This window comes from Rosa chinensis, chromosome 6 (genome assembly GCF_002994745.2).
Source record: "Rosa chinensis cultivar Old Blush chromosome 6, RchiOBHm-V2, whole genome shotgun sequence".
Classification (NCBI taxonomy): Eukaryota; Viridiplantae; Streptophyta; class Magnoliopsida; order Rosales; family Rosaceae; genus Rosa; species Rosa chinensis.
Window position 1 is genome coordinate 1,766,185 of NC_037093.1, and position 11,953 is coordinate 1,778,137.

The 11,953-nt window shown below is 37.2% G+C and overlaps 2 protein-coding genes across 2 annotated transcripts; both read right to left on the minus strand.

The window, feature by feature from the left end:
- Positions 1-3,710: 3,710 nt before the first annotated feature.
- Positions 3,711-6,428, minus strand: LOC112173604. The gene is made up of 3 exons (XM_024311286.2): positions 5,916-6,428; positions 5,654-5,791; positions 3,711-4,980 (listed from the first exon to the last, which is right to left on the minus strand). The coding sequence occupies exons 1-3, from the start codon at positions 6,123-6,125 to the stop codon at positions 4,930-4,932; spliced, it is 399 nt and encodes a 132-aa protein (XP_024167054.1). The 5' UTR covers positions 6,126-6,428; the 3' UTR covers positions 3,711-4,929.
- A 161-nt stretch (positions 6,429-6,589) lies between these two features.
- On the minus strand, positions 6,590-11,507 carry LOC112173603 (L-galactose dehydrogenase). Its single transcript, XM_024311285.2, has 5 exons — positions 11,213-11,507; positions 10,650-10,878; positions 10,204-10,503; positions 9,947-10,075; positions 6,590-6,872 (listed from the first exon to the last, which is right to left on the minus strand). Exons 1-5 carry the CDS (start codon positions 11,380-11,382, stop codon positions 6,741-6,743), a joined length of 960 nt encoding a protein of 319 aa, XP_024167053.1. The 5' UTR covers positions 11,383-11,507; the 3' UTR covers positions 6,590-6,740.
- Positions 11,508-11,953: the final 446 nt, after the last annotated feature.

The following is an 11,953-nucleotide window of genomic DNA, read 5'->3' on the forward strand; positions in this document are numbered from 1 at the left end:
TCAGCTCATTACAAGGACTGTAAACGAGAACTAAAACCAATGAAGGCCTCTTCAGTGCATGGAATGGTGATGCCACCCATCGGATGAGTAAATCCAAACTTTTCTTCAGAACGACTCAGCAAGTCTTTGAACCACTTCTGGTTCAAGTATGATACTGGTATTACAAATCTCTTTTTCTGTTCCTCTCCTACATAAACAGAAAAGTGGCCCTTTGGGACATTCGTAGTAGCCATACTTGATTGCTTAGCCATATGGAGAGATCGTCTAATGGCTGATAGCAATTTGATACCCATCGTTTTTGTGGATAATGGACTGATTTGAAAAAAGCTGTTATAATAGAGGAGACTTAGGATGATGACTTTTTTAGTTGTGTTTCTGTTTATATATATAGGATTAAATTTCTAAGACGATACTATACACACTTAAGTTCACATGCTTCTGTCTCGAGTCTGGTTTTCCCAAAAAGAAAAAGAAAAAGGGGTTACTAGTCAATTATCCAATGAAGGTTGCAACTTGCTTGACATCATTCCCTACCACTCACCTATGCAATTCCAATTCAAATGTCTACCTGGCTTAATAGATAAGTTTGATCTTATTCCTTGTATGGCCAATCAATTAGATATCAAAATTGACTAAATGGAGGGAAAAGTAATGTCCATTTCGAAACCTTTCATTTGAGATCTTAGTTACCACCAAGTTCCTATCATCACACATGGTTTTGTTCCATCTGTTAATTTTACTGGACTAGTCTCTAGTGACCGGTATGTATTTTCTGTGGATTTCTATGTTTTAGTCAGAAAGTGATGGTACAATGGAAATAGCATAAACTTCACAACCATAATCTGTTCTTTGATGGTATGCCAGGATATGAATGTGACAGGAGACAAGCAGTGTGATATGTGTCAAGTCTTCTTAGTTGGGAGACAAACCATTTGATTCATCAAGAATTTGTCCTAAACCAAACCCCAATTACAATTAGTTGTCTCTATACACTACAACCAGACAAGTGTTTACTGTTTTTTGGTTGTCAAGATGGTATATGCAGTGAAGGGATGAGTAGTAGGGAAACTTAAAGAAATTGAACCCCAAGTTGTAATGCCGTTACTATACAATGTACAGCCACTGCGAACAACTAGCATTTCTTGCTATTCGATTGTATCCATATTTCACTGTTGAATCTATCGTTTGGCATTTTCTTGCAGCAATATCATCTCCCATTTAGGAACTTTGTGTCTATTTGTGCTTTTATCTTGGAAAATTTTTAAGAATTCTGAATCTAATTAGTCATTTTTGTCTGAAAGAGTTTCAGTTGGTAGGAGAAATGTTTCTATGAGTGCTGTTTCACCTTGAAAGGTATATGGAGTTATCTAACATATTCTGTCCTGACATTAACACAAGGAACCAGTGTTAAAGTGGCTAAACCTGAGAGATATATAGAGTTTTTGACTAATGTTTCAGCTAATAATTAGTAAAGCAGTGCTGACTGTGGTGACCTTTGTGAAGCTCCTACCACTAGAAGTACCAGGACCAATTATTAAAGATGATACTCAGATTCTCTGACTCATTGTGCACATATAAAATCTCCGAACTTGGACTTGAGCTCTGTTCAGTATCTTCTTTAGTGACGAGTTCAGTGATCAAATAAGCCTATTTTTTGTGGTGATGAATTAGACCCCAGAATTCATCCATATGATCATTTCTACTTTAAGATTACCTTTTAGGCTAGCTAAACCTAATTGGGTCCCCTCTTGACTAATTCACATGGACAGTCTATCACTAGGAGTCGACTGTCATGATTAGACAGATTAGATAAACATTGCCAAAAAAAAGAAAGAACTACATAAACATGGACTCTGTCCTATTCAACGAAGATGTTATGAGTGCTGATCCAGAGGCCTGATTCATTGTTGGTTTGTCCAGCTAGTTTCATTAATCAACATGAAATTCTTCTGTGGTTGATCCATGGTTTTATAGAACTACTATTGGAAAAAAGTGAAGAACGACATCAAAAAAATCATTCAAGACCTTTGTTTAAGTTGTACAATATTCAGGAACTGGCTTTGACACAATGACACAATATACGTTTAGTGTATATGCTAAAATAGAAGAACCATAATTCATTCGCCAACAAAAAAGAGAAAAAACAAAGAACCATAATTCCTCTTTAACCATTAGGTAATTGTAATCTGTTCTTGCACATTGGTTTTTAGGTGTCTCTGCATAAGAAACCGGCCTAAGGAACACTAAGAACTTAAATTAGAAATTGAAATTGAAAATGATTGTGAAAAACCAAACAGTTCAACATCCAGGAAAAATAGTACTAGATCAGCTCTTGTGAAACAGATATAAGAAACGAGTTTGAATTAACTTCTCTGTATAACAATACAAAGATAACATTTACAAGTCATTCATTGTCAACCCTACATACTGCAAAATTGTTGAGTTTGATCAGCTATGTCTGTAAGACAAGATCCTTACGAGGAATGTAAACAAGAACGACTGAAACCAATGAAGGCCTCCTCAGTGCATGGGATAGTGATACCACCCATTGGATGAGTGAATCCAAATTTCTCTTCAGAAAAATTGAGCAACTCTTTGAACCACTGGTGGTTCAAGTATGATATTGGTATGATGAATCTCTTTTTCTGTTCTTCCCCTACATAAACAGCCAAGTGGCCCTTTGGGACATTCGTAGTAGCCACACTTGAAAGCTTAGACGTCAGTAGAGATCGCCGTATAGTTGATAGCAATTTGATACCCATAGTATGTGTGTAAAGAGGGTGTGAAGACTTGGGAAAGGACAATTTCTTTAGCTGTGTTTCTGTAAGTAGAAGAGGATGTGAAGACTTGGGATGATACTTTCTTTAGTTGTGCTTCTGTGTGTATATATATATAGGGAAGAAATGTTTAAGAGGATACTTCATACGTCTAAGGCCACATGCTTCTGTCTTTAGACTGAGTTTCAAAAGTTGATTGGTCTAAGACGGCAACTTTCAATACATCATGTCCTACCACTTATACGAGTCCCAACTCAAATGTCTGCCTAGAGTAAAGTAGTATGGTATCTGCTCTTTCATGGATGAAGTTTGATCCTCATCTTACATGTCTGGCCGATCAATTTTTATATTAAACATGATTAAATGGAGGGAAATAAGGACTCTATCACTCAAAACCATTCATCTGGTAGGCTCAAGTTCCTGTCTGAGTCAATTATAGTCTAATAGTCTGAGTTTTTCTGTGGGCTATATGTTTTATTCAGCAAGTGATGGTAGGCCATTATGTAATAGGGACAGAAGATCAGCAGGATGCAGTTGTTAGTTTTGAGACAAACCATGTGATCTTCAATGCATTTGTCCTAAGTTTTGGTACTTCAAGTTGGATTGATTTTCTCAGTGAAAAATTGGAATGGGTACGTAGTAGATAAAATTAAGAGAAGCTTGATTGGCCAATCTACCAATTTTTCCATATCAAGTTTCTTGGTAAGTTTCAGTTATTTGGTTCGATCCAATATTCATTTCAGATAAATCTTTTGTGTTCCTGCTTTTGCTTCCTAGATGCATTCATAACTGAAAAGCATCAAATGAGTCTATATAGAGACATTGCTTCTCCCATGCTTACCAGCTGTAAAAAGAAGTCATATCTATGAGTAATGACTGTAATGATGCAAGTTTCCTGTCAGGAAAAGCTCATAATAAATATTAATATTGTTTGTGACAGCAGTGTAACCTCACTAGAATTCTTCCAGGGGCACGATGAGCAAGCTCCCCAAGGAAATCAGGAAGTTTACTGTTTAAACAGAAAGTTCCTAAATTAATTTTTTTAACATGATTAAGAAAAAGTTCCAAATATCATATTATCTATTCAAATTGAACTATTTTAACAGGTGGTAAGATTGTCTTGATCGACCATAAGTCTACAGCTTCCAACTACTTGTTACGATTATCCGTTGCCTATAACACCTGTAGAACCAATGCAGAAGTTAGCACTTCTGAGCGGCTCATAATGAAAGAAAAAGAACAAGTATTCTCATACATTTCTCTTTCCCGTAGTCATTGGGTCAAGAAATCTACTTGCTGTGTTCCAAAGCAGCTCGAACCAATTACCGCCACAAACATCTGATGTGACATATATGAAGAATGATCGAGCTAGTAGATTTTCAGAAATGCAAAAATTTTCATATATCACTTACAGTTGATCAAGTCATACACTAGTAAAGTTACCTCACAGAATAGTTATAACCATCAGTTCTCCAACCTTGGAACACAGCAATGAGTATTACAGCAACTTTGGAACACAACAACCTTGCCAAAGCTCACCCAGTTCTGCAAACTTTGAAAATACAAAACAAGTATGAATAATGCACAAAATTGAAAAGCTTCAATCAGCTGTGCTGGTCAGATCATTTCAAAGGATGCAAACATGAACTGAAAGTCAGAAATACTTTAGTATTTTCAGTGCAGGGAATGAGTGAATCCAAACTTTTCTTCAGAGAAACTCAGGAAGTCTTTGAACTACTGTTGGTTCAAGTATAATATTGGTATTATGAATCTCTTTTTCTGTTCTTCTTCTGCAGAAACAGCAAAGTGGCCCTTTGGGACTTTTGAAGTAGGCATACTCAATTGCTTAGCCAGATGCAGAGATCTTCGGATGGGTGATAACAATTTGATACCCATAGCATGTGTGTGTGTATATGAATATCATGAGGTTGTAACTTGCCAAAGATCAAGCCTACCGCTCTCCTATCCCAATCCAATTTAAACGTCTTCTAGACTAAATAGTAAAGTACGCTCCTGCTCTAGCCAATTGACTAAATGGAGTCAAGAGAGCTGTATCTTTAAAACTGAAACTATGGTCCAAGTTCATCCATCACCAAATCCTATACCATGTTTTTGTCACAAATTCAGAATATTAGTTGCTGCTGAATAGTCTCTAGTCCCATCTGCCTGCAGGTGTTATATGGTTGGTCCATCTCCTTTTATTCTGCAACCATAACCATAACATCGAAGGTAGGGTGAAATTGAGTATCAAGTCATATCATTAGTTTGATGGCTAACCATGCATTGATATATGTCACCTAAGAAACCCCAATTGTCTCTAAACACAAGTATTTAGCCAGTTTTGATTATTTAAGTCGGTGTATGAAGTGATGGGATTCGCAGTAGGACATGCATGCTTCATGTGAAATTGAAGATCCTTAGCTTGTACTGAAACTTGATGAATTTGGAACCAAAAGCAGAAAATTCGGTGCTGAATGTGATGTCTATAATCTATGATGTATATACATATAAAATTATTTTGTGGTGGGGCAAGATGTTTCTCTACAAGGTTATACATACTTCGGAAAACTAGGCATGAAGCTAGTCCTCATGACAATAGTAGGTTGGAAGACAAATTCAGGTGATCATCAGCATTTGTCACAAACAAAATGTCCCAATGATATTACAAGGGATGTTGAATCTTGAGCTTTGCATACTTATGATACTTGGACACACACACACACACACACACACACCCAGTAGAGCCAGAGACTTTTCAGTTTCCATTAAAACCTCCGCACAGTGATCATGCTACTAAAACTCTTTAAAGAAGAATGGAGTCTATTGTTATAATTCTTGACCAATGCACAAGTGAAAGGTAAGTGATGGAATAGAACCTGTTTAAGAGAGTTCATGCCAACCAGCCCTGATAAGAAATCCTTATTTGACAAGCCATATTGGAAACCAGCCATACTTGGCTTTGAAATATTCTTCCCTCTCGCCTTACAATACAAAGTAGCATCTTGGCAGGCAGACTGCAATGTATGTGACACACTAAATCAGATAAGATATTTAAATCACTTTGAAAAAAAGAAATAAGTACTACAGTAGTAAACAAGAGGAAATGCCAATTAGAATTGATGTGTAGAGAAACTGTACCTTTAATCCAGGAGATGCTGGGTGCCATTCTGGAGGACCACTGTCCTCTTCAAGAAATTTGAGAGTATGTGTCTTCATCTTAGTCAGGTTGATTTTTTTCCCAAAGTGATGCCCATTTGATCCAAGTTTTTGGATAAAAATTTGCAAGGACAAAAAAGTATCGATACAGGTTTGCTCATTGGTAATGCAAAGCAGTGGAAACCAAGCCATCAATAGTCGGTATGCTTTTATATAATTGTTCTTTGATCATGCCTTTGGATCCAACTTGTTAGTATCCAACCCCCACATGGCTCAGTTGCACTATATCAAAGGTGGGTCTAATTAACTTGGATTTTCTAGCCTTCATCTCACCTGGAGACTCAGAATGTTTAAATCATTTATAAACAAAATTATGTAAATTTGGATGCCTCGTAAGAATATGTGGACAGTGAACTATGATGCCTGAAACGATGCATAATGAAAAAAAATAGTACATCTAAATAGTAATATGAGCTCTTGAACATCATCTGAAAACAATTCCTACCCAAAAATCAGCATCATGCAGAATAGCCAGCTAATCCAAGAACGGGTGGGCAATCTATAGACTAGATTAAGAATTAGCTACACAGTAAATGAACGAAAAAGTGCCTCAAAGGTAGGGAAGGACTACAATCAACAAGAATACTAGGCACAAATTTGGAAATACAACACAAATTTTATTGATTCATCCAAACTTTTAGTCAGGCTCCCAGATAATTAATATCTTGCCAGTAGGGCCAATCCAAGCAACTGAAAGTAAATGTACAAGATACAAATAGTTACATGCAAGCTAGAGCACCGAAATTGTTAGCTCTGCTGGATTCCACTAGGCCAAGTCTGATTCTTGACAGGTTTCAGAATAGCTTCAACCTCTGATATGGTTTGCTCATCTTTCCCAACAGTTGAAAGCTCCACAGCAGCAGCAACATTTTCCTCAACCTGATTTTAAAAATGATCGTGTACAACATGGAGACAAGAATGTGCTAAGATGAGGAGTTCATCCAAATAGAAACTTAACATATTAAGTCAGCAAGAACAACTATCGTAAAGCAGCTGTAACTTCAAGTAATCAATGTAAACTTAAACAAGATTACTTTAGTTAGAACTTGTTAAATTTTTGCCAGACCTAATAGCTGGAAAGTGAGATAGATTCCATAACTAATAGCTGGAAAATTAGATCGTTAGAGAGTTGATCCCCACATGGCTCATTTGATATAACTAAATTTCGGTTGAACAATGTACCTTATTATTATCTTTAATGAGAAAGATTCAGTTGTTAAAGTCTCTCCATACTTCGCAATTTTCGAGAGATCAAACACTCGGATTCAATTTAATCATAGTATGAGAGCCTTCTGCTTAATACTTCCCTGAGTTTAATTCTGTGTTTGACCGACTATTTTCCTAAATTCACGAATTTCTCATTCTCTATTAAAAACGATGAACTTATGAAACCTAATTGCTTCTATCAGTTCCACTGTGAGTCCTCATTATCTTGTTAATGTCCTTCATATCAAGCTAAAGAATGACAACTACCTATTGTGGAAGAATGACCTTCCAATTAGGAGTCGTAAGTTTTCTAGGTTGAAGGAAGGTGTTGATACAGCCCCAAATTACTTCTTGGCAAAGATGGAACTGGTACTACTCAGGTAGATTTACTCTCTGGCTAAGAAAGAAGACGAATTGTGTAACTTTCTGCCAGGTTCTATAATCTCAGACTAAGCATCAAAGTCTCTCTAAATCATCCCAGACTATGAAACAATACCTGAATGATTTCAAGCGGATTGCTGATAGCCTTGCGGCTTCCAAAACACCTTTGAATCAAGCTTCAATAATTGTCCATCTCTCAATGGTTTACCACCAGCGCATGCTCATTTTGGCACTTCTCTGTGTACTCTACTAAATCCTGTTACTATTTGGCTAAAGAGAAAGCAGTTACTCAACTAATGTAGCTTTCAAGGCTTCCAATCATGTAACCTCTGCCGTGCCTAGTTTCACTTCTACATCTGAGTAAACCGATGGAAGTGAAAGTCTATGTTAGCGATGGCCAAGGTTTGTGGGTGGGAAACATTGCCTCTACTTTTTCTTACTCCATTATAAGAATTTCACGTAAATAATATTCTTCATGTGCCTGATATAGCCTATTTGTTGTCTGTTCATAAGTCTATCTCTGATAATTCTTGTTCAATAACATCCTTCTACTGGCTTGGTGTGAAGGACCAACTATAGGGGAAGACTCTCTTTCACTGTCCAGCTAAGGCTGATTTGTATCCAATCTATATTTATGCTTCAGTGTTTAAATCCATCCTAAAGCTTCTACTGGCATGTGGCATAGAAGAGTTGGGCATCCTTCTAAGCAAGATTTCTGAATATGCTGTTTTTAACTTTTGTTGATGTTTCATCCAAGTTCATATGCCTTTCTATGCCAAGTGGAGACCAAATATATTCTGCATCATAAGATCAAATAACAGTGGAGATTGGAGAATTCATCAGTCATCTTCCATTCTTGCCAAACAAGGCATTATTCATCCACTCCTGAGCAAAATGGAATTGGGGAGAAAAACAATAGAAAACTGCTGAACAAGGGCTCAACCAAATGCTCCTCTTAAATAGTGTGTTGATGTTTCCTCTACCTCAAATTTTCTCTTTAACAGTTTGCCCTCCAATTCTATTAAGATTTTTTTTCATTTGAAAGCCTCTGGTTATTCATCTACCAAAGGAAAAGTTGCCTATATTTACCAATCAAAAACCCTAACCAAAACGTAAGCCCTGTATTTTCTCTTGGGTACATAGATTGCATGATAAAGGATATAGATGCTTGAATTTAGGTTTTGGTAAAATATTTGTATCCAGACATGTTGTGCTCCATACAGATTTTCCTTCCTACTGTAAAATTTGTTTCAAATTCTACTGTGTCTTCATTGTCTTCCTTTCCTTCCTTTTATAAGTTGTTTACTTTATGTTTGTCTTCCACTTCCACTTGTTTTCAAGTCAAGATATTCATTCTCAATCCTCTCAGTCTTTTAATTCCCTATTCCCTATTGTTTCTTCATATTCTCTTCGGTCGTCACCGCCTATTTCTCCTAATGTGCTGAGTTGTGGTTCTCCTTTCGTCTCATCACTCTCCTATGGTTTCTTCTACTCATACTTCAAATTCACCTCACTCATATGTTTATCCCTCTACTGCCTCCCTAGAACTCAGCAATATTCATCCTACGCGCACTCGGTCTAAGATCGGTTACCTACAAAGTACAAACTATTCATGGTTACTATGCACAAAATTTCTTTTCCAGCTGTAGATCTCACCCCTACCATTCCTATCACTCCCACCAATTATACTGCTATCATAGAATTTGAACAAATTTTACAGTAGGAAGGAAAATCTGTATGGAGCAGTACAGAGTACTATATTCAAAGTCCTATCACTCCCACCAATTATACTGCTAGCCTGAGGAAGTATTCAAGGCCTTGCTTTGTCTGGGAAAAGGGGGAGGGGGGCGGCAGAGATGGGGTTGTTGAGTGACTTTAACATCTCAGCAACTTACGATATTTCAGATCAGCACAGCAATCGTTCTCCAGAAACTAGAGAGCCCTCTAATCCTATAGCAGCTCTACCCTCAAGTATATAAAACCAATGTAAATTTAAACTACCTCTAGCTAGATATTGTTAAAGAGTTCTAGCTGTCTGACTGTGGTTAATAGATGGACTTTAAGTTTGAGTGAAGTGGTGTCTATGAAATAGTGCAGTTTAATGTATAAAAGAAGCAGTGCAGTTTAATGTATAAAAGAAGCAGGGATCTGATTAATAGTTTTAGAAAGAAGGTGACAAATATTCAGTCCCATTCTCCGTAATTCCCAGCTTCTTAAGCAACCAAACACTATGATTCAATACTTGATCAATTATTTATAGACATCTGTATGAAAAGAAAAGGGTATCATCTGAAGTGATGTGAATGTGTATACGTAATTCATTTACTTTGCATGATGATGTGAAAGTTTAAGGGATGGAATAGAACCTGTTTAACAGAGTTCATGCCAACCAGCACTGATGAGATATCCTTATTGGACAAGCTGTATTGCATAGCTAACTTTGAAATATTCTTCCCTCTCTCTTTACAATACAAAGCAGCAGCTTGACAAGTAGACTGCAGCATATATAACACATTAAATCAGTTATGAGAATAAATAACTTTACAGAAACAAATTGTGCTAAACTGGTAAACAAGACGATCCACTTAGGCCTGAAATAAAATGCTGTCTTGAGAAAGTGTACCTTGAGTTCAGGAGATGCTGGATGCCATTCTGGAGGACCACGCTCAGTGAGAAGCCCCATTGCAAGTGGAGAAGCACTAATTACACCAACACCTTTGCTCTTCAGGTAAGGCAGTAAATCCTCCAGTGCTGAATCATTAATACTGTAATGGCAATATGACAGAACAACGTCCACTGTGCCAGGTGGTACCCGGTCAAGAACATATGTGAAAACTCCCAAAGGAAGTCCCGTGATACCAATGAAATGGATCTTCCCTGCTTCTTTCAGTTTCTGTAGAGTGGGAATTGTCTCATTGACAATCTGTTTACAAAACCAAGCAGAAGAATATAAGCATGATCAATACCCCATACTAAATATGATTATACTCAACAATTCCACAACAAAAGATTTGCGGCCAAATAAAACTAATAGACATTGAAGTACTCAGAGAGAAAATAGCAAAGCACCTGATCGAGATTTCCAAATTCAATGTCATGGCATTGCAATATATCAACGTAATCTAGCTGCAACCTTTCCAAGCTCTCATCGATGCTCTTAGTCACTCTATCAGCACTGAAATCGAAACCTTCAGCATATCGTCCACACTTTGTTGCCACAATATACTCACTCCTTGGAACTCCTAGAGCCTTTAGTGTTTTACCAAGCACCTTCTCTGACAATGTCCCTCCATAGTACCTAAGAATCAGCAAAAACAACATATAAAAATGGAAGGTAGATATAACAACAAAAGGCAGGTGAATTCAATCCACAACATCAAACTATGTCTACTCCTATAGATCAAACACAAGGCCATCAAAAAAAAAAAAAAGTTTTCTTGGTCAGAAATAATGGGAATTCTAAAGTGTTAATAGTTTCATTTTGATCAGCATTGACACAAATGCCAAGTCTTCAGTTTCTTATGTCGTAGCCAAACATAGGATTACAAAGCCTCAAACTTTTCTCACGTTTTTCATACAAACCAAACAGAACAGAATACATAGAAAACTGCGGAGGATGAGATTTTACATACGGAGAGGTGTCGAAGAAGTTGATGCCCCGGCGAAAAGCTTCACGAACGGAGCCGACGGCTTCTTCGTCGGAGACTGGGCCGAAGACGTTGCCGAGAGGGGAAGCGCCGAAGCCAACGCAGCTGAGCTTGAGCCCTGTGTTACCCAGTTCTCGAAGTTCAACCTTGGCCATTGCTTTGACAGAGGTTTGGTTGTGAAGGAATTTAGGAAGTGAAATAGTGGAAGTGGGGAATATGTCTCTGGAAACTGAAATATCTTGGGTTGGGTTGCAGCAACCGAAATGCCCATTATGTACTTTATAACAAGATTTGAGCATCATAATGTGGCATGTACCACACCATCAATTTCGTTCTAGAATGGCATGCCCCATACGTATTTTTATGTCTACGTATTCATCGATCTCCTGTTTGAAATCGATACCCATTTGCACGCGTACCAACTCAAGAGAATGCAACCAGGCATGGACTACTTGGGTTAGTTTTGTGTGAGAATGTTAACCTCTACAGTGAGAGGATTGGCAGGAATGGTTAATGAAGCCAATTCAATGTAATTTACATTAAAGGTTGTGTCTTTGAATATAATAGTTAAGGTAAGACAAAATCAATTAAATTAACCAGCAAAAAAATTTAGAGAGAGAAAGAATAAGCTTGTAATTAAATCATATAATCATTAGTTTTAACGTTTATTATTTGCTGATGACTCATTTCTTTTCGGAATGGCTACTATGGAAGAATGTCAACAAG

Bases quoted from the DNA above. Each gene is read 5' to 3' on its own strand.
- LOC112173603 (XM_024311285.2), bottom strand. From the start codon at position 11,382: ATGGCCAAGGTTGAACTTCGAGAACTGGGTAACACAGGGCTCAAGCTC. The intron at 10,879-11,212 runs GTATGTAAAATC...GCTGATTCTTAG, and splicing joins AACTTCTTCGACACCTCTCC to GTACTATGGAGGGACATTGT. The intron at 10,076-10,203 runs GTACACTTTCTC...TATATGCTGCAG, and splicing joins CAGCATCTCCTGAACTCAAG to TCTACTTGTCAAGCTGCTGC.
- LOC112173604 (XM_024311286.2), bottom strand. From the start codon at position 6,125: ATGGCTTGGTTTCCACTGCTTTGCATTACCAATGAGCAAACCTGTATC. The intron at 5,792-5,915 runs GTACAGTTTCTC...CATACATTGCAG, and splicing joins CAGCATCTCCTGGATTAAAG to TCTGCCTGCCAAGATGCTAC. The intron at 4,981-5,653 runs GTTCTATTCCAT...TTATGGTTGCAG, and splicing joins GCATGAACTCTCTTAAACAG to AATAAAAGGAGATGGACCAA.